Source organism: Hypanus sabinus, chromosome 14 (genome assembly GCF_030144855.1).
Source record: "Hypanus sabinus isolate sHypSab1 chromosome 14, sHypSab1.hap1, whole genome shotgun sequence".
Lineage (NCBI taxonomy): Eukaryota > Metazoa > Chordata > Chondrichthyes > Myliobatiformes > Dasyatidae > Hypanus > Hypanus sabinus.
In genome coordinates this window covers 74,706,976-74,730,572 of record NC_082719.1, presented here as the reverse complement: position 1 = coordinate 74,730,572, position 23,597 = coordinate 74,706,976, and the positions used below count along the sequence as shown (strand labels likewise).

The following is a 23,597-nucleotide window of genomic DNA, read 5'->3' as shown; positions in this document are numbered from 1 at the left end:
ACTTCATCATATAGAGAAGTGACAACATGACCAAGTGATCTAAAAGCACTGTGAAGAAGAATATGTTGCTTTAGATCTCACTATTGCTAAAAATTCAGACACCGCTGCTTTATTTACAGTACCTTGTCCCACTAACTGTTGTTTTGAGAATCAGAGTGCAGATTTACAAAATGAAAAACATACCAGTGATCTGAAACTCACAGGCTGAAGGAAGTTGGCAACATAATCAACCAGGGGTTTCAAAACAAAATAGTGATTTATAGGACCAAGAGGAAAGATTGGAAAATGGGACTGACTACGTTGTACGACAGAGTTAACACAGGCTTGAGGGGCCAATTAGTACCCTGCAGTCTTCTTTCACAAAATATCACATTCTGAAGAAGATACCCCTTAACTTATTGCTTCATACTGATAACGTGGGTAACTTAGTTACATAAATGCATGAAGCATGGATACAAGCAATGCCAGTAATGCCAAGAAGCAGATGAGGAGAGAAATATGTTAAAAAAAAACGTGAAGACTTCCTTGCATTTGAATGTGATTAAGAATGCCTTCAAGGCAGATTGTCTTAAAAATCAGTCTGGTTTGCTCATGCCCTTTGGAGAACAAATACACAGATTCTGAAATAAAGACAAAAATGGTGAAAATACCGGAAACACAGTTTTTTTTTTCAAATAAGGATCTTCAACATGTCTGACCTGATTCTGACCACATTCCCATCAATGTTATAAATTATTAAATGACCTATACTTATTTTTGGGAACAATTATGGATGGACAGTGATTGTTACCTTCCTCAGCACATCTACATCACAGAAATGAATAAAGAAAGGTCAGGAATGCTTCAGTGTTATGCTAATATGCCAGCTATCAAACACTGAATGACTGGAAGTCCAAATCCTGAACAGTAAATTTTTATCCTACAAATTTGTTCTCCACAGCCTCTCCACTCAGTTAATAAAAGGGCATTCATTGCCACTGTATGAAATTTCAACTCAGCACCTGAGGCATCATGTTAAAACTGCTGAGCAGTGTGTTCTGAGCTCCAGGTGCCCCGAAAGAACATTGCTGAATGTCACTTCCAAAAGTAGTTGAATGCTTCATGTTTGTTGAAAGACATATGCTAGAACTTCTGTCAGAATTAAAGGGCCTTCTTAAGAAATTTTAATTTGTTTTGTTACATTCTTATTTTACAATTTTGTTGCACAGATATCTTAATGCTGGAAGAACCATATTAATTTCATTAAAAATCAGTATGCACCTAGTCTGTGACTAACTACGGCCACCTAGAAATTCCAGTGCACTTCCAGTGATAAAAATGAAAGCTTGGGTCATTAGCCCAGAAAGTCAAAATTTAGGTGTGAACTGATTGGATATTGAAAACCCGTGCTGACCAACTGGCAGGAATGCTTAAGGACACCTTTAACCTCTAACTGCTGTGATTTGAGGTTTCCCTGTTTTAAAGGCTTGCAATCATACTGGCGCCCATGAGCTGCCTCAATGACCACCACCCAGTAGCAGTCACATCTACCACAATAAAGTGTTCTAGGAATTTGGTTATGGTTAAAATTATATCTTGCCTGAGCAAGGACTGCTGCAGCTTTCCCACCACAACAGGTGTATCGTGGACAGACACAATCTCACTGGCACGACACTCTGCTTTCGAAAACCTAGCCAACAGCAAAACATACATCAAATTGCTATTTATTGATTACAGCTTGGCATTCAGCATCATCATCCGCTCAGTACAATAGGCTTCTGTACCTCCTCCCCCCCACCCCGACAACTGGATCTTCAACTTCCATAATGGAAAACCACAGGGAGAGTGGATGGTAATAATATCTCCTCCTCACTGGCAGTCAACACAGGCACATGTCAAGGATAAGTACTTAGCTCACTGAACTACCATCTCTACACTCATGCCTGAACAGTTAAGCACAGCACAAATACCATCTATAAATTTGCAGAAGGCACCACTGTTGTTGGCAAAATTGCAGATGGTGATGAGGAGGCTTGCAGTAGTAAGATAGGTCTCTGGTTGTGTGGTGTCATAACAACAACCTTGCATTCACGCCATCAAGACCAAGGAATTGATCGAGGACTTTAGGAAGGGGAAGTTGGGAGAACGTACACCAGTCCTCATCAAAAGGTCAGCAGCGGAAAGTGCGAACAGCTTCAAGTTTCTGCCCATCAGCATCGCAGAAGAGCTATCCTGGGCTCAGTACATTGACGTAATCATGAAGAGTCATGCCAGCAGCTTTACTTCATTAGGAGCTTGAGGAGATCTGTGTATGTCACCAAAGATTCTTATAAATTTCTATAAATGTACAGTGGAGGACATTCTGACTTGACTGTATCACAGCCTGGTATGAAGGCTCTCACTGCGCAGGATGGCAAGAGTCCACAGATGCTAGCAGACACAGTCAATTCCATCATGGGCACAACCATCCCCACCATTGAGGGCACAATTTCAGGAACGGGTGCCTCAACAAGGCAGCATCCATGATTAAGGGCCTTCATCATCTGAGTTATTCCCTCTTCTCTCCACAACCATCAGGGAGGAGGTACAGGAGCTTGAAGACCCACACTTAATGTTTCAGAAGCTGCATTTTCCTCTCTGCCATCAGATTTCTGAACAGGAATGCAGGAATACTGCTTAGTCCTTCCTATTTCTTGCACTATTTATTTATTCTGAATTTTGTTACTTTGTGTCTTTGCTGCTACAAAGCAACAAATTTCATGTCACATATGGTAGGTCGGTTACAATAAACCTAACTCAGGATCTGAATTACCTCACATTCATGAGTGTCCTGAGAGGAGGGTTGTGGTGGGAGGGGGTGGTCGGTAAACAACAGAGGAGAAGTTGGCTAACCCACATAAAATGCTGGTGGAAGTGATGAGGTCAGGCAACATCAGGAGGACAATAAATAGTTGGTATTTCACGCTGAGACTCAGGATTGGAAATGAAAGGGGGCAGAAATCAGATGGTGGGGGGGAAGAGGGTGGGATACAAGCTGGCAGCTGGTAGATGAGACCACATGAAGAGGAAGGTGGGTGGTGGGGGTGATGTGAGAAGCTGGGAGGTGATAGGGAGAAGAGGCTGAGGAAGAATGTATCTTGTAGGAAAGTGGAGGACAGGGAAGGAGTAAGGGAACTGAATGGAGGTGATGGGCAGGTCTTGAGGGTGGGCGGAAGAGAAAGGGCAAGAGGAAAAGATGACAATTGTTGTGGGAAGGGGAGAATCAGGGTTGCTTTTGATTGAAGGATGGAGCAGCTTATTGTAGGGAGCTGGTATGCAGATTGGGGATCAGTGCGTCCACTGGGAGGAGGGTCCAAATGAGTTAATTAAATATTTTAATTAATTTTTAAAGTCCCAAGAATGTGGGATAGCAGTACAGCCATGTTGTTCCAGGAACACCAAAATGGATTCCATTTCTCATGCAACACTTCATGGAGAACATGGCACAATAACTAACCTACCCCACTCAATGCACAGGGGTTGATTATTTTTGACTCAGATAAACAATGTGTTGTCTGCATTGTTCAAATGATTTCCAATGAGCCTATCACCATAAAAGAAACAAAGACACTTGGTGCATACTTTTGCTTCCTTGGCGGCTTTCCTTTTCTCTTTATTCATTTGTGGAGAATTGCTTTATCTAGCTTCTTACAGATCCCAGCAGAATATACACTCAGTGGCCGCTTTATTAGGTACAGGAGTGTAGGATTGTGGTCTTCTGCTGCTGCAGCCCATCCACTTCAAGGTTCAACATGTTGTGCGTTCAGAGATTGTCTTTAGCACACCACTGATGTAACATGTGGTTATTTGAATTACTGTCACATTGAACCAGTCTGGCCATTCTCCTCTGACCTCTCTCATTGACAAGGTGTTTTCCCCAACAGAACTGTTGTTTACTGTATTTTTTTCTTTTTTTGTTTCACGCACCATCCCCTGTAAATTCTAGAGACTGCACATATCGGCAGTTTCTGAGACAATCAGAACATTCCATCTGACACCAACAATTATTCCACGTTCAAAGTCACTTAGATCACATTCCTTCCCCATTCTGATGTTTGGTCTAAACAACAATTGAACCTCTTGACCATATCTGCATTCTTTTAATTATCAAATTACTGCCACATGATTGGCTGATTAGATAGTTGTAGTAACGAGCAGGTGTACCTAATAAAGTGGCCAGCAAGTGTGTAGCACAGCACTAATATGACTGATTCCTTCTTGTCATTTGTCTCGATCAATGTTGATCTTGTTTCTATTTTTAAATTAGATATGTCCTTTTTTATTTAACATGGCACTGGCTTGGAAATATGAACAAAACAGAACTTAAAGTCATATAAATTTCCAGTAAATGGTGTCACTGATTTTAGGTTTCCAATCAACTGAATTTTCTCTTAAGTTTTTCCATCCTTAAGGTACTAATTGTAGATTTAGGGCTTTAACCAACAAAGTTTCACAGCCACATATTTTGTCCTTGGAGGAAATAACACTAACAGAAGAAAAACCTTCAGCTTTCTCATTCAGTACCAACTGCAACCATCCAAAATGTGTTATTGAAGAATGAAGCAGCTTTGACATTGGAGAGCCAGAACATTCAGACAGTGTTGAAGGTCTTCAAGCTGCTTGTGTGGCGTGGATGAAACCAATCTTTATGACATCAGCTCCTGGTGAATATTCAGAATGCACAAGCATACAAGAAACAAGCTTACACAGAAAATGGAGAACGGAAGCCTTTTGTAGATGTTGGCAAATCACCCCCAACTACAGGAGAAAAGATGTATTGATCAATTATCTAGATGAGTGTTCTCTAAAACTGAAAGAAAATCACAAGGAAGAGCTTGGACAAGCATGAAAAGAAAATCCTCTGTGAGAAGGTGCAGAGAATGGAGAGGCAGATCTGCTCAACTGTCTGCAATTAGGGAAAACAGAGATATTTCCCACTAGTGGTTTAAATAATTGTAATGTTCTTCGTGATAAAATTGACAGCATGCGCTGGATCATATGGTCAGTCTCTCTTTCTGCTTTCAGGTGATCACCATGTACAGCTTGAAGCGCTGTCATCTTCAGACTGTCTCTTGTGTCTCCAATGTAGAAAAAAGCAATATTGACCATACTGCTCAAACTGAACATAAAATTCACTGATGACAAAACAATAGTTGGCCTCATCAACAATGATGACAAGACGGGGTATAGAGCGGAGGTACAGCAGCTTATAGAATAATGGAAGCACAACAACTTGAGCCTCAACATCAACAGGATCAAAGAGGTGTTTGTGGACTTCAGGAAGGTGAAGTCTAACCACTTCATACTGCACATAAACACATCCTCCATGGAGAATGTGAGGAGAACCAAGTTTCTGAGAGTGCACAGACCAGATAATCTCACCAAATGCCTCAATATCAGCTCCTTAATCAAGAAAACACAGCAGCAGTTTAATTTCTTGAGGAGGTTAAGGTGAGCAAGCCACGACCCACTTCCCATTCTAACCAATATTAATAGGAGCAGCATTGAGAGTGTCCTGGGGACAACTGTGTCACCGACTGGTATGGGAATTGCAAGAGCCTATAAAGGATTGTGAGGACTGCTGAGAGTACCACTGGGGTCTCTCTTCCACCCATCTGAGATATTATCAGGAGCACTGCATATGCCGGCCCTTAGCATTGCCGAGGATTACTCCCAATGATCCAACAATCTCTTTTGGCCCTCTACCATCAGGCAGAAGATACAATAGAATTAGGACAAGAACTGTTTTGAAGGGAAATAGATTCTTCTCCCAGGCTGTGAGACTACCCAACTACCTACCATTACTGAAGTCTCGTAACTTATGAAGCACCAGTAGTATTATAGTGCTTACTTCCAACTTGTGTTTGTAAATGCACCTTCTGCTAAATGTCAACCTTCTGGAATATATTTTATTATTTTTAATTTATTTGTGGTAATATCACTTTACGTGTTATATGTGAGCTACATATACTGTGTTGTGCACCTTTGTTCAGGATATACAAGTATACAGTCGAATGACATCAAACTTGAAGTTGAACGTAAAGCAAAGTTCAAGAACCAACAGGCAAACACATCAGGCTATAAATAAGAGAAGATAGTGTTGGATTAAAGGAAAATGTTTATTACATTGTCAAGAGAGATTGAACATAGGAAACCTACAGCACAATACAGCCCTTCAGCCCACAAAGCTGTGCCAAATGTGTCCTTACCTTTAGAAATTACCTAGGGTTACACATAGCTCTCTATTTTTCTGAGCTCCATGTACCTGTCCAAGAGTCTCTTAAAAGACCCTATCATATCCGCCTCCACCACTGTTGCCACCAGCCCATTCCACGCACTCATCACTCTCTTTGTAAAAAACTTACCCCGACTTCTCCTCTGTACCTACTTCCAAGCATCTTAAAACTATGCCCTCTCATGCTAGACATTTCAGTCCTGGGGAAAAGCCTCTGATTATCCACATGATCAATGCCTCTCATCATATTATATACCTCTACCAGGTCACCTCTCATCCTCTGTTGCTCCAAGGAAAAAAGGCCAAGTTCACTCAACCTATTCTCATAATGCATGCTTCCCAATCCAGGCAACATCCTTGTAAATCTCCTCTGCACCCTTTCTATGGCTTCCACATCCTTCCTGTAGTGAGGTGACCAGAACTGAGCACAGTACTCCAAGTGGGGTCTGACCAGGGTCCTGTATAGCTGCACCATTACGTCTTGGCTCCTAAACTCAATCCCATGACTGATGAAGGCCAATGCACCAAATGCCTTCTTAACCACAGAGTCAACTGCGCAGCAACTTTAAGTGTCCTATGGACTTGGACCCCAAGATCCCTCTGATCCTCCATGCTGCCAAGAGTCTTACCATTAATAACATATTTTTCAATCATATTTGACCTAACAAAATGAACCAACTCACACTTTTCTGGGTTGAACTCCAACTGCCACTTCTTAGACCAGTTTTGCATCCTATCATTGTCCCGCTGTAACCTCTGACAACCCTCCACATTATCCACAACACCACCAACCCTGAGGCGCACCACTGGTCACAGACCTGCATACAGAATATGACCCATCTAGAAACCACTCTTTGCCTTCAGTGGACAAGCCAGTTCTGGATCCACAAAGCAAGGTCCCCTTGGATCCCATGTCTCCTTACTTTCTCAATAAGCCTTGCATGGGGTACCTAATCAAATGCCTTGCTGAAATCAATCCATATACACTACATCTACTGCTCTACCTTTATCAATGTGTTTAGTCACATCCTCAAAAAATTCAATCAAGCTCGTAAGGCATGACCTACCTTTGACAATGCCATACTGACTATTCCTGATTATATTATGCCTCTTCAAATGTTCATAAATCCTGCCTCTCAGGATCTTTTCCATCAACTTACCAACCACTGAAGTAAGACTCACTGGTCTATAATTTCCTGAGCTATCTCTACTCCCTTTCTTGAATAAAGGAACAACATGCACAACCCTCCAATTCTCCAGAACCTCTCCCATCCTCATTGATGATGCAAAGATCATTGCCAGAGGCTCAGAAATTTCCTCCTTCACCTCCCACAGTAGCCTGAGGTACATCTCGTCTGGTCCCAGTGACTTAACCAACTTGATGCTTTCCAAAAGCTCCAGCACATCCTCTTCCTTAATATCTACATGCTCAAGCTTTTCAGTCCACTGTAAGTCATCCTTACAATCTCCAACGTCCTTTTATGTAGTGAATACTGAAGCAAAGTACTCATTAAGTACCTCTGCTACATCCTCCAGTTCCATACACAATTTTCCACTGTCACACAATGGAAGTTTGGGAAAAAGTATTTACCAAGAAACTGATAAAGGAAGCAAAAACAAAATTCGGAATCGCTTAGGGAGAACTATAAAATCTTTTACAGATATGTGCTAAAGAGTAGCAAAAGTGGGTCTCTTACAGAATGAAGCAGGAGAAATTGTATTAAGGAGTAAGAAATTAAAGAGAAGACACAGAAAATCTCCCAATAATGGAGAATGGGTCACATATGAATGTGGAGTTGGCAATAGTAAGAGTTAGCGTGATGCTATTGCAGCTGAGGGCACTCAATTCATCTGCCATTCTGTAATGGGTTTCTGTACGTCCTCCCCGTGGGATGTATGGATTTTCCTCGGGTCCTCCAATTTTCTATCCTATCCTAGTCATTGTAAATTGTCCTGTGATTAGGTTAGGGTTAGTCAGCTTGTCAGGGGTTGCTGGAACACTGCTGCTCAAAGGGCTGGTAAGGCCTCCTCCATGCTTTATCACTAAATAAATAACTTACATCCCAAGATTTTGGAAGATATAGTAAAGACAGAAAATGGATGCAATTGTAGCCACTTTCCAAACTCTTACATTTGTAGAATAGTTCCCATAGATTGCAAGGTATCAAGCATAACGGCTCTAGTGACAACAGGCAGAGGGAAAAAAGGAAACCAAATACCGTTTAGCTTGATATCAGTTACAGAGAAATTGCTTTAATTCATTATTAAAAAGCAGTTGTAAGACACAAAAAAATAAAAGAACTGGGGAAAGTCAAGGTGAATGTATGAAAGAGAAAGTACATTCAACTGCCAGTCCATTAGGTACCTCCTGAACGTAATAAATACGCCACTGAGTGTACTGTACGTTCATGGTCCCCTGTGTTGTAGGCCATCTTCTTCAAGGTTCGACATGCTGCGCATTCAGGGGTAATCTTCTGCACTGTACTAAAGTGTAGTTATTGAGTTACTGTCCCTCTCCTGTCAGCTTGAACCATTTTCCTCTGACCATTCTCATTAACAAGGTGTTTTTGCCCACAGACCTGCTGCCCACTGGATGTTTTTTGTTCACCCCATTCCCTGCAAACACTGGAGATTGTTATGCATGAGATTGTTATCTCAATTTCTGAGATAATGAAACTACTCCATCAAGCACCAACAATCATTCCATGGTCACAAAGGCACTTATATCACACTTCTTCCTCGTTCTGATGATTGGTCTGAACAACAGTTTGTTAACCGCAGATTATGTCTGCATGCTCCTATGCATTGAACTGCTTGGTTGGCTAGATAGACAATTGCATTAATGCGCTGGTGTACCTAATAAAGTGGCCACTGAGTTCATGCTTGCAACTTTGTTGGTCTTTTTTGAGGCTTTAACTAATAGAATGGATAAGGGAGAACCAGAGAATGTTGTGCATTTGGATTTTAAAAAATACATTTGATCAGATGCCTCAAAGGGATTATTGAATAGTGTTAGAACTCCATTAACAGCGTTTTGGGCTGAACGGCCTGTGTCTGTGCTGTGTTCTTTGTTCTACTATACTAATGAGGACTGAGGATTGGCAAGCAAACAAAACTGAAATTAGAACTAAACAGTCAATTGTTAGGTTGGGAGACTGTTTTGCAGGGAATGGAGCAGGAGCCATAGTTTTTTCACAATCTAAATTATTCATTTGGATGAAAGAACCAAGTGTAATATTTGTAAGTGAAACTGAAGATGAACTTGGGCGGCGAGCAAGTTGCACTGAGACTCTAAGGAGATTTGCAAAAGTTACTTGAATAGGCAAGGACATGGTAGATAGAATATATTGCGTAAAAATGCGGGGTTAATTGCTTTGTGAGAAAAAAAAAGGAAGGCCAAGTATTTTTGAATGTGTGTTGCTGTTCAGTGACACTTGGGTGCACATATCACTGTAAGATAGCTTACCAATACAGCAAGAAATTTATAAGGCTAACTGAAGGTTGGCAATAAGTAAGGAGAATTTGAGCAACAGGGACAACAATGACATCCCGGAATTCAACTGGGTAAGATATTGTGATCAGCTTTGGCTTCCCTACTTAAGAAAGGATATACTTGCAGAGGGTGGGAAACAAAGCTTCACTGGATTGTTTGCTGGGATGGGATGATGGCAGGCTTTCATACAAGGAAAGAATAAGCCACTCTGTTGAGTTTAGAAAAATAAGAAATGATCTCACTGAAACACTCAACATTCTTATTATATTTGACAGTTAGATGCAGCAACGATAACCCTCTAGGTGAAGTGTAACAGTTTCGATATAGAGGGTCAGCCATCCACCTGGAGGGCTATGAATATCAAATTCTTTATTAAGGGCCATGGAGGCTCAAGTTTCTGAGTATATTCAACACAGGGATTGATAGATTTTTTAGATATTAATGGAATCAAGGGTGACAAACTTAATATGGTAAAGTGTTGTGAGGTTAAATAAAGAAAAGTGGTGGTGATCTTATTGAATAGAAAAGCAAACATAAGAAGATAAAAGGTCTACTCCTGCTTTTACTTCTTATGCTTTATTGAAAACCCACTGATTAAAATAATTTGTAACTGTATTTGACATTCAGAATCATTTAATAATTTATTATAATTGAAGTTAATGGTGAAAAGCCTGCATAGAAAATAAAATAATTTATTAAAACTTATAAAACATAATTAAAACATTAATGTAAAGCAATTCTTTTTACTGTCATTTACACTCCTTCCCCACTGCCTTCTAAATGTTCCTCTCCAATATCAGTGAAGTCCAGAGCAGATCTATCTGCTCGGAGTCCCTGGTTTCCGTGTAACTGCTGGAATTTAATTCTATTTAATATTCGAATGCTAGGATGTACAATCAAACCTGCTGGTAGCATTCAGCAGATTAGTCAGAAATCTTGGCAGAATAGCCTTTTCTTCTCACAAACCATAAGCTGGAACACCCATTTTATACAAAACACAGATTATTTAGCTTTTTATAAACACAGTGATCACCTTAAATCTGCACAAACCAGGAACATCAGAGGCTTAAGCAAACTTTAAAATTAACCTTTTCAAGACTAAAATTATGAACTTACTTCTTGTAATATCTATCCAAATTCTGCAACTCTGCATAACTGCATATTCCGACAGGTTGAACTAAGAACGAACCATGCCTGAATTCTTAATTTCTTCCCTCACAATACAAGTTTTCAAATAAAGTTATGTTATCAAGGTTAACAGAAGCTGAGAGCAATGCAACATAGAAAAGCAATAAATGTGATAATTCTGGTTGAACCTCTACAATTCTGACTTCCTCTTCATTATTCAAGACCGCTATTCAATGCAATTTAAGAAATGGTAAATGCTGAATTCGTAGCTTTGAGAAAATATTTTGCTTAAGCCAAAACAGAATTAATTACTGCAGCACAAAGACAGAGAAATCCGATTTAAACAGACTTATGAGCAGCTTCTTCACCACTGCCATCAGACTTTGAAACCAATCACCTATTTAACATCTCCTGTTCCTATGGCGCTGTCATGTTTTCAGACTCTTAACATTACCTCTATCGATGAGTCCATTCTTGTCACTTGAGCATTTCTTCTTGTACGACTTCACATTGCATTGCCATCTTTGCACTACTCAGAATTGTACTGCTAGTTGTATTTATTATTACTCCGCGAGCTTCACGTGAACAAGGATTTTCATTGCATCCTGGTATACATAATGACAAACTAATCTGAATTTGAATCTGATTGTGCATGTAGGTGTGATGGCAGAGTGTATGTGGATGTGACAGCTCCTGTTTCAGGAACCAGATTAAATAGTCGCTTGCAACTCATTATCAAGTGCCAGGCACATTGCCAGCACTACCTGGGTTATCGACTGGCTACATCCTGATTTGGGGTCATGAAGCTGATCTTTTCAGACGTCACTTCGAGGCAATCAGCTGCAGGGCTTAGAAGCTGTAAAATGACCCAGTATTAAAAAAAGTGACCAAAGATTTATCACATTCATACCTTGTAGAGTCTACAAGGTTTAGCATTCAAATACTGTTTCCCTGACACTGTCCTTTCTGCAAATAAAAAGGGAGACACAGCTGGCTGGCTTTGGAAGGGTCTTGTCTGAGTAAATAGAAGACCCAGTGATAGAGTCTCTGCTTCATCAAGACATTGCAGGCATCGAGGACAACAACAAACTATTCACGGGGAGAGATGAAGTGGCAATCTGCATCTCAACCAACATGATGATCATTATTTGACTAACAGCTATCCTGAGACCCTAAATTTGACTGACAGATCATGAGGAGAACAGCAAATCCTGAGAATGGAGCCACCTGCATCCAAACTAACTTGCTTATGAATGAGAAACTGAAACAGGTTATTTAGTCCTTTGTGTCTGCTTTGCCATTCAATAAGATCAGTGTCATCCTATATCGCTTAACTTCAATACAACCTTAAAGTCTTCCGAGCTCTATTGTGAATGATCTCAGTAACTAAGATTCCTCTGGCCTCTTCGCGAGAGAAAAGTTCATCTCTGTCCAATTCATTTTTTTTGATGAGGTAGGCAGGGAGTTAAATAAGAAGCATTTACAGCTGTGAAGAGGGATGGTGTATTAGAAATAGCAAAAAATGAGGTCTTGTGGGTTGAACAGAGGTGCAGAGAAAAGGAACGGTCACTTTGCTGAAGATGCAGCCCCTGATAGTCTGAGAGAACCAGAAAAGCAAACAAATAGATACATTTTTGAGAAATGTGCAAAGAATGGGGCAGATGTTGTGTAATTAATACTTCAGTAATATTGTAAATATATTATTTGATTAAGCATTCTTGTTCATTTAAAAAAATCATTAAGGGTTATAAGTATAAACACATGAACTGGATACACACGCCTTACACAAAACACAAAATTAGACTCACGTTCCTGGTTCTCTTGTTTTCCTTTGAAGTAGATTAATGTTTTGAAGTTGCAAAACAGGGTTTAGTTGGGTATCCAACCACTCTCATCTTAAATGGGACATAATGGAGTAAAGGGAATAGAAAGAACAGATTTCTTGAAATGAGCTCAAACAATTTTTTTTTAATCAGTCCACAACAACCTTGATAAGACAGCAGCCATACTGGACTTGATTTCAGGGACAGAGTCTGGGAAAGTTCAAAAGGTTTGAGTTCAATTAGATTTGGTATTGTTAGAGCAAAGGAAGAAATAGACCTAAAGTAAAAAAAAAGTAAATGTTCTGCTAGACTAGAGATATCTATTTGAAGGCACATCATTGTCAGAGCAGAGGGATGCATTCAAGGAGAAAATGGTAAAGATTCAGAACAAACAAGTTCTGGTAAAATAGGGAACTCCCAAGTCTCGATCCACATGGATGATGAGAGATATACAGAGCAGTATAAAGCAAATACAGATACTCAGGCCTCAACGCATGGAGCTTGAGGGAGTAAAGAAACCGCTCAGAAGGTGAATGCAAAAACCTGATGGGTAGAGTCAAGTAATAAGGAATGAATGGTCCAATTAGGACAGCAACCTTGGAGTCAAAGTAGACACAGATTGTGTTTATTTTTTTACTGAGGTGAAGGATGACATAGGTCTCATCTTCAATGTGGAAAACATAATCACAGAGGACATATTGCATGGGCTTCCTGGTACAGTACATTATGTTTCCATCTGACCTTGTCATGATACTGTAGAATGACATAGCAACACAATATACGCTACCATGCGGGGTCTCTTGCAAGAATACTATGCACACATTGGTTGAAAAGATATTTTTCTGCATAAACACTAGTCATAATTGCTTGAAATTTCATAATAAGTTTCAACTGCATGTTCTGTATGATGTATAATATTTTCTGATAATAAATTTAGTGCAGAAAAGAATTAAATTATATGAGTTCTTAAGCTATCCGTGCCCAAGAGAAATCTGACAACTAAAAGTTAAAATATTTAGATAGCTCTTCTTACAATAGAGTAGCTGTCGAAACATTCTTACTCTGGCTGAAGACTGCAGGGAAGCTTCACAAATGAAACTTGAGGCATATGGTCAATGTAAAGAAACTAGTTTCTCTATTGAGGGCCATTACCCTTTGCATCTGCTCTTCATCTTTACATCAGCATTACTAACTAAGCCACATTTATTTGTATATAATCACGGATCTGCAGAGCAAAGGTAGTAGAATAAAAGGTTTGTCTTTTTTAAAATTTAAATATTAAATTTAAATTTAATGATCTGAAAATTTAAATGATCTGCACCAGATAGATGTGTTTTAAATTAATGATTTAAAAAATAATTTTTAAATTTATTAAATATTTAAATGTTTTTCTTTTTAGTCTTTTATTTAAAATATAATTAGTGGCTTATATTTAATAGTATAAGTTTAGCGATGGCATAGCACTTAACATGACACAACTACAGCTTGCGGCATTCCGGAGCCTCCCACGGTCCAAAGACATACCAGTTAGCATGTTAACTGGTCATTGCGAATTGTTCTATGAGAAGGCTACAGTTAAACAGTGGGTTGCTGGGCAGTACAGATTGTTGGACTGAAAGGGCCTGTTCCATATTGTATCTCTAAATAAATGATAAATAAATACCTAAATAAAATAATAAAAAATATATTATAGAATTTTGCATTATATTTTTTTTGTTTTTTTTTCTTTTTTTTCTGTTTTCTTTATATCATATATTATGAAATATTTACTTACTATGTTCATACATATATTTTATGGCTTATGTTTTGGTAAACTCATTTATATTGTAACTATTATGTATGTTTTTTTTCATATGTAATGGAATTTATATGTTGGTAATTTCTTTATCAATATATCATTCGTATTCTGTCCATATTACTAATATTAATAAAAAGATTTAGAAAGAAAAGAATTTTGCTTGTTTTTAAGAATCTCTCTTCACAAAAGACTTTTAGAACAAACTGCCACACACTGATGACTCTGCTTCAAGGAACGGTTCCAGAGGCAAGGCCTCACATGGTTTGGTGATCATGCAGGCACAGGAAAAGCTTGAGGTACATGCTTAAAGCGCCATCTGGATCAGGCACAATCAAGCCCAAATGTGAACAACTCAATTTTAAGCTTGCAGGGAATGGCTACAAACTCTAACAAATGGTATCACACTAGCTAAGCTGCTGGCCAGCTGTCCTCAGAGATCCATTGCTGCATTGTTTCCAATGCTCCTGTGAAGAGCCTTAGATTATTCTGCTGTGTAAAGAAGTTAAACAAAGGACGTTAAAATGAAAACCAAGTTATTAAATAAACTAATTAAACTTAAAAGTGCAAAAGCCTTGGTCTAGCAGATTGTGTGCATGCCTATTAAAAGAGGCACTATTACATATATTTAATAATTGACTAGAAAAAGGCACAGTGCCAAAAGACTGGTGATAGCAGTCATTTGACTTATAATTAAGAAGGGAGGTAGAGCATGTCCATGGAATGATAGAGAAATCAGCTTAACTCAGTAGAAGGAAAGATAACTGATTCCCCATTAAAGAAGAAAATAGAAAGACAGCTAAAACTCAAAGAATTCTTTGAAGAAGTGAAAGAGAAATTCAATACAGATAATAAAGTATAAGGGCAGATGGAATAAAGTGTAGCGAAGTGAATGGTAGATGGATAAATATAGAAGGTAAAAGGAATAAAAGTGTAGACTATTTTTGAAGCGGGAGGTGAATTCAGAAATCGGAAGTGCTAAGAGGCTTTGGAGTCCCAGTGAATGATTCCCTAAAGGTTAACTTGCAGATGACTCGGTAAAGAAGGTAAACCCAATGTTAGCATTCATTTTGAGAGGAGTGGAATATAAAAGCAAGGATGTAATGCTGAAACTTTATGCATTGGTCAGACCACATTTGGAGAATTGTGAGCAGATGTGGACCCCCTTTGAAAAAAGGGATGTGCTGGCACTGGAACATGTCCAGAGGGGGGTTTAAGAAAATGATCCTGGGAATGAAATGGTTAATGTTCTATATGAGTAGTGTTTGATGGCTCTAGGCCTGTACTTCCCAGTGTTTAGAAGAATGAGGGAGAATCTCATGGAAACCTACCAAATTTTGAAAAGCCAAGCAAGAGTGGGCAAGGAGACGATGTTTCCAACAGTGACAGAGTGAAGGGATATCCCTTTAGAACAGGAATGAAGAAGAGCTTCTTTAGCCAGAGCATGGTGAATCTGTGGAATTCATTGCCACAGATGGCTGCAGAGGCCAAGTCATTGGATATACTTAAAGTGGAGATTGATAGGTTCTTAATTAGTAAGGGTGTCAAAAGCTAAAGCAAGAGAATGGAGTCAAGACAGATAATGTATCAGCATGATCGAATGGCAGAGCAGACTCAATGAGCTGAATTGCCTAATTCTGCTTTGATGTTTTGTGGCCTTATATCCAGGCATCTAAAGTTGTTTGGATACTGTAGGTCAACGAATATGCAGTTACGAAATAAGAAGCAGGGTGGATATCCCTCTGATGTTAAGACAGAAAGCAGGGAATATTAGTAGCTTTACAGAGCTCCAAAAGATGGAAAGTGGGAATATAAATTGTTCAAATAATTTTCATTTATTTATGATTTATACTTTAGTATCAAAACACAATTTGCAATAATCTTGTAAAACAAAGATATAACCTGGAAACAAATTTCATCACGTGCATGTTAAGCATTGTGCCTCAGAAGGAAAAATTAGTAGGCTGCATATTCACGAGAAAATCTATAGATGCTGGAAATGCAAAGTGACAAACACACACACACACAAAATGCTGGAGGAACTCAGCAAGCTAGGCAGTATCCAGGGAAAACAGTAAGCAGTCGATGTTTTTGTCTGAGACCCTTTGTCAGGGGGGAGAAGGCAGAATAAGAAGCTGGTGAGGATGAGAGGACGAAGAAGTACAAGAGGCTGATGATCACCGGGAGAGGGGGAGGAGATAATGTGAAGAGCTGGGTGAAAGAGATAAATGGCTGGAGAAGGTGGGGGGGGGGGGTGTGGGAATCTGATAGGGGAGGACAGAAGACCATGAAAGAAACAGAAGGGGGAGGAAGAAGACCAGGTTACATTTTCCCTGGAAGATAAAGATCTGAAAGAGGAAAATGAAAATGGTATTCTAGAGAATATAGGCATCTGCTAGTCTCGAGAGACCACGGATTTGCACCTTGGAAGGTTTCCAGGGTGCAGGCCTGGGCAGGGTTGTATGGGAGACTGGCAGTTGCCCATGCTGCAGGTCTCCCCTCTCCATGGCACCGATGTTGTCCAAGGGAAGGGCAAGGGCCGATCTAGCTTGGCACTGGTGTTGTCGCAGAGCAACGTGTGGTTAAGTCCTTGCTCAAGGACACAACACGTTGCTTTAGCTGAGGCTCCAACTAGCTACCTTCAGATCACTAGACCAACGCCCTAAGCACTTGGCCATGCACTGATTATTCTGCAGAATAATTATAAGTAAATAGTGGTGGCAACATAAATCGATAATACTATATATAAATAAAATCTACCATTAATGTTAGATCTTAAAGTTGAACTGAAAGTTAGAAGATATTTATTAAACCTTTATTAAACCCTCTCAGATCATAATTAGAGTAAATTTTATAGTTCTGTTTCCCATATTGCAGAAGAATATAGAGGCACTGAAGAAAGTGGTAAAAAAATGAAAAGGATGTCATCAGAGCAGCAAGGCTAGACTCTGATGAAATGGTGAACAGGCTGCACATCTTTTGTCTTGAAATATATAATTCTGTGAGAAAGCAGAGAGAAGGCTAAAGAACAAATCTCTAAAATCAGTCCTGCCAAAGGGATTCGGCCTGAAACATTGACTGTACTCTTTTCCTAGGCCTGCTGAATTCCTCCAGCATTTTGTTTGTGTTGCTCGGATTTCCAACATCTGCAGAGTTTCTCTTGTATGTCTCCGAAATTATTTCAGGTAATAAAAGAGAAGAGCATTTTGTGTTCATGGATATTGATAAAACTAGATAACTATCAAATAGAGATTTCATAGAAAATGAAGAAAATGATAGAAGTCATTGAAGTGAATAACAGATACTTCTAAGGGGTACAAGGTAAGTATAAGAGAAAGAGGTGAAGAGCGTTATGTTGATAGACCCAAAATAATGAAAGTTTACGCAATCAATTATTATGGACAATTGGTCATTATAGTCTGCTTATGCTGTTCTGTAAAGTTGCTGTAATACTCAGTGCAAAGATGTTTTTCCAATTGTTGTAATGACAAAAAGAGTTTAGTACACTTTTTGGTGTTACCAACATAAGAAACAGTGTCTAGAAATACCTGTGTGGTACAAAACCTTCCCACTGCCAATATCAGTACCACCCAACCAGTTATTGCACACTCTCCTTTGTGTGTTCCTGATCACAGAAAGAACATATGGCATCCAAGAATATGGCCAAGTCTGCATGGAATGTTGTTAGGGTGGGGGGGAGGTCCAGCAGTCTGGGACCCCACCCATCTTAAGTGATTGGGACAGAGGGAGAGAGGGAAATGTTGGTCAGAGTTTGAGGAACTTATCAGATCTGGAGGTGGGCAGAGCGATGACGATGATAACGTTCAGTATGATTGTGTTGAAAGGAGAAAAGAACATGGTGTCATGATGAGGTAACATGCACAAAGTGCTGAAGGAAATCAGCAGGCCAGCAGCATCCATGGAAAAGAGTAAACAGTTGATGTTTCATGTCGAGACCTGTTATCAGGACTGGAAAAAAAGATGAGAAGTTAGAGCAAGAAGGTGGGGGAAGGGGAGGAAAAAGTACAAGGTGATAGGTGATAGATGAAACTGGGAGAGGGGAGGGGTGAACAGCTGGAAAATTGATTGGTGAAAAATATAGGGTGGGAGAAGGGGGAAACTTATAGGAAAGGGTAGAAGACCATGGAAGAAAGGGAGGAGGAAGAGCACTAGAGGCAGGTGATGGGCAGATAAGGAGATAATGTGTGAGAGGGAAATGGGAATAAGACAGTGAAGGTGGAGGGGCAATTACCGGAAGTTTAAGAAATTGATGTTCATGTCATCAGGCTGGAGGCTACCCAGACAAAATATAAGATGTTCATCCTCCAACCTGATTGTGACCTTATCGTGGCAATAGAGGAGGCCATGGACTGCAATGTCGGCATAAGAATGGGAAGTAGAATTGAAATGGGTGGCCACCGGGAAATCCCACTTTTTCTGGCGGATGGAGCATAGGTGCCCCATGAATCTAGGTCTGCCAATCTACGTCAGGTCTCACCAATATGCAGGAGGATACACCGGGAGCACTAGTTACAGTGGTGTCCTGAATGGTAGTGAGGGGGTGGCGGGAGCTGCAGGAGAGGTATGACACTTGTTCTGCTTGCAAGGATAAGTACCTGGGGGGAATCAGTGGGGAGGTTATGAATGGACAAGGGAGTCACATAGGGAGTGATCCCTGCGGAAAGGAGAATGTGTGAGGAGGGTGGAGGGAAAGGCGTACTTGGTGGTGGGATCAGGTGTCTTGAACAAGTGTTGAATTTCTGGGACACTGTGGTCAGACTGGTTGGGAGTGCAGAGACCTGATCTGATCAAGACATGAGATCAGGAGATGTTGTGGCTGGCACTGTGCAGGGGGCATGGATAAATAAATGAACCAATATGGTCCAGTTTGAGTACATCCAAAGTTATTAAGGGAAGCCTGGCCTCAACCTTCAAAATACCTACAGGGATATTGTCCAAGGAATGGAAAACTGGAAAGGTTGCAGCCTTTTTCAAAATGAGGTAGATTCCATAACTAGAGTGGAAAAATATAAGCAAAGGGTTGTCCGGGGAACATCCAGTTACATAGATGCCGAAAATAGCTTGAAATGATACCCAAAGGGGGTGCTGCACATTCAGTATGTGTCTCACGCAAAGGATCCAAGTTCATCTAGTCAAGTGATTAGAAAGGGGAACGTGATCCAAAACTGCTTGCAATAACATTCCATTACAGAAAAATGTTTAATTCTGTACATGCCACAATGATAAGAAACAGCACTTTACTTCTAAATATTCGCACTATAAAACTGATGTTCCGTACTTTCACAATGATTTCTGTAGACATCTTCAATGGTTTGTGGTTCTGTTGCAAGCCAGCTGTGCCAAAAATACCTGACAGAAACCATATTGAATAGGAATGACCATCATTGTCCAATAACTTTCCAGCCTGGCCTCTGGACAATGTTTTTTTTCCTCGACTGATAAGTACTAAGCAAGCTGGCAAGGAACAGGAACCATATGGTTGTAATAATGAAGGTGGCACAGAGGACTGGTACAGATGAATGAATCATAACTGTTGCCAGGAAACTATGACTAGATCAGCATGCTATGCTGACAGTTGGGACATTGTGTTGGTGTGGAATCCTTTCTCACATGCAAGCTTGCCAGTGAGGTGACTCAAGTACAGTCCGCCCTCCTCATCCGTGAGGGATTGGTTCCGGGACCCTCCGCGCATGCCAAAATTTGCAGATGCTCAAGTCCCTTATTCAACCTGTTTCAATACGGTGGACCTTAGGACCCAGCGGAACCCAAGACCTTATTTAATCTGTCTCAATGTGGTGGACATTAGGACCAGCGGCAAAGATCTGAATCCGCAGTGTTTCTGTTCATGAAAATAATCACGATAACGATTGAAAATAAAGTGAAAATAATAAAGCGATCGGAAAGAAGTGAAACGCCATCGGTCGTTGGAAAAGCGTTAGGCTACGTCAGTCAATGATCGGAACAATTTTAAAGGATAAAGTGAGAAAGGCCCTGCCCCGATGAAAGCTACAATTATTACTAAGCAACGCAGTGGTTTTGGAGTTTTGGGTTTTTGATCCTCCACATCAACCCAGCATGGTGGAGAGTGCACTCCATTGCGATCTGTCACTAGACTGAACTCGCAAACTTGCGTTCCCAAGCCAGGCGCTGAAACATACGTTCTTATATGCATAGAAAGGTAAAATATGTACTATATACGAAGACAAACGTTTGACTAACTGACGCTAAATAATACCGGATGTACCTGCTCCGAGTTACTTAGTAAGAGAACTTCCGATTTTTTTTCAATCCCGATCCACGATAACCTACGCACATCCTCCCGTATACTTTAAATCATCTCTAGATTACTTATAATACCTAATACAATGTAAATGCTATGTAAAATAGTTGTTATACTGCATTGTTTAGGGAATAATGACAAGAAAAAAAGTCTGTACATGCTCGAACAACAAGTGCTAGAAGAGCACTTCCGGGTTTTCGTGATTCGCGGTTGGTTGAATTTGCGCATGTAGAACTCGCGGATAAGGAGGGCCGACTGTATATAGAGCATGTGGGACCATCCAATGGGATTTTACACTCCATAGAGTTGCCACATCAAAAGTAGACAAGAAACCAGCTGCTGTATAATGGACAAGCCTTTTAACTGTAGACCCTTCATGCCTATTTGTGCCAATGAAGATTATATCAAGCTCAACACGGTAGCATCCTTCAAGAAATACAGAGCATTTGGTTAAAGCTTTAATGAGGACAATTATAATTCCTTTCAATCTCCTAAGAACTACCTGTTCTAATATTCTGGGGAGAGCAACATGTGTGCAAGCAATTCACCTTCGTTCTGGACCCACAAATGCTCCTATTAATCTTGTACAACGGGCAGAGTACAATTCTGTTTTCAGGCCAACATTTTTTTCCAGAGCTTTCTTTAAAATTTTAATTTTATCTTTATGTTTTATTTATTTTGCATATAGTTCAGTTCCATAAGTTGAATAACATCCACCTTTCTTAATAGGGATAGAAGGGAAATTATTCCAGTATTAGTTAATATTAAAAATTTACACTTTATATAAATATCATGCAATCACAAATTTACATTGTGTATTTTTTTTTCTTTCAATGTGTTCTATAAGTTGATACTGACCTCCAAAGTAAGAACCATCTGACAGCTTCATTTCCTTGTTTGATTTAGTGATGACAGTAGCCACTCCGTGTTGAATGAAGTACATTTTCTTCCCAATGGACCCTTCCCGCACAATATAATTTCCAGGTTGGAACACTTCGAATCTCAGCTTGCTTAACATGCTTGTCACAAAACTTGGGTCAGCGTTTGCAAACAGGGGCATGGTGGCAACCAGTTTCCGACAGTTGAAATTGACGATCTCCTGAAATAGAAGTTAATGCCAAAAGATGACTGGAAAGCAGCAGGCAGCATATTAACATTCTGAGTGCCAAATTTCCCACAATAGGTACTGCCCCATGAACTGCCCCAATCTTAGGAAATCTGTATAAAGAAACGATCAAACGGTAACTGTCAAATGATTTGTCAAATCAGGTCAAAGAAAGTTATCATTTATTTTGAATGAACCCTTTAAGTTAGCTAAAGAGAACACACACATGAAGAGTGAAACTGCCAAGATATTTCATTTTCATATTCTATAGAATGTCCAAGCAAGTTAGCCCTGGGAATGGACTGGAAATAAAGGGTTGCCTCTTTCAAAATCCTCAGTATGTTGAAAATAGCACTGCTTATGGGATAAGAGTTTTAAAAAGAAAACCCATTGCAACATAATGAAAGAAGGAACACTGTTCAGTTTTGAAATGCTTAAAGAGAAACACTTATTAGAAAAACAAGATTTTTATCGGTATTTACAGATACGACAACATGTTAATAAGACGCTTAAAAATGTGACCAAGGCAAATACATGCTTGATTGAACTCTTTAGAAAAGCATATAATTCAGATTAACGGTAGTAGAATCATTTCAAGCATGTATAAGGGGTTGTCAAACCTTAAAACACATTTGACTTCATACATTAAAACAAAATGGGAGAAGGAAGGAGGGATATTTATATCTGAGGAAGAATGGACAACAATATGGAGATATCAATGTAAGTGTACCAGTTCACAGAAATGGAGGGAGCTTGGATGGAAAAACTTGATAAGATACTTTATTACACCCTCTCAGAAATCCCATTATGATAGTAACCCCCTTGTTTGCTGGAGAAATTGTGGAAATCAAAATGCAAATCATTATCATATTTTTTGGGACTGCCCTGTTATCAAAAACTATTGGAGGGGGGTACACAATGCCCAAAATATCTTTAAATGTGAAATACCCTTGGAGAGTAAGACCATATATTTTAGATATATACCTCAAGAATGGTTGAAAAGAGATAAATATTTAATGAATATACTGTTGGTGGCTGGTAAAAAGACTCTTACTAGGAAATGGTTATCACAGGAGAGCCCAACTTTAAATACATGGATAGAAATTACAATGGACATTCACAAAATGGAGAAGATAACAGCATCTGTTAATCATAAGCTGGAACAATTTGATTCATACTGGGAAAAATGGTTTAACTACATAATGCCTCATAAGCCTGATTTTATTCTTACAAATCAATGAATCTGTTGTAAAAAAAAATCACTCCCTACTTGTACATAGTTCTTTCCTTTTGCTTGTTTTTTCTTTCCACTCTTTTCTGTAAGTGTATAACCCAGATAAATACTTTGTGGAGATTTTGTAATATATATGATTATATGATATATATGTACAATGTCTGAAATACATTTTATGGAAATGTTTGTTTGATGAACTTCAATAAAAAAAATAAATTACAAAAAAAATAAAAAGAAAACCCAGAGGAAACTGTTGGTCAATAAAGCAAACTCCACTATTATTTTCTCTAAAAAAGATGCAGCATTGCAGCAACGACAATCAACACTGCTCCATTTTAAACAGGGGGGCATTGACAATCATAGCAAAGTTCTAAAACTCTGACCTAAATTGGCCATGAAAGACTCTGAATTTGGGAGATGGAGAAATGTGGAGAGAGACCCACTTCCTTTTGTTTTCTTGCTTCC

At 39.5% G+C, this 23,597-nt stretch overlaps 1 protein-coding gene across 1 annotated transcript in view; it reads right to left on the bottom strand.

The window, feature by feature from the left end:
- LOC132404879 (potassium/sodium hyperpolarization-activated cyclic nucleotide-gated channel 1-like) overlaps positions 1–23,597 on the bottom strand; it is a 255,912-nt gene that overhangs the window by 30,659 nt on the left and 201,656 nt on the right. The window contains exon 6 of the mRNA XM_059989441.1: positions 21,652–21,892. Within this exon, the coding sequence (XP_059845424.1) occupies positions 21,652–21,892 (241 nt within the window). The remainder of the gene's footprint in view (positions 1–21,651; positions 21,893–23,597) is intronic.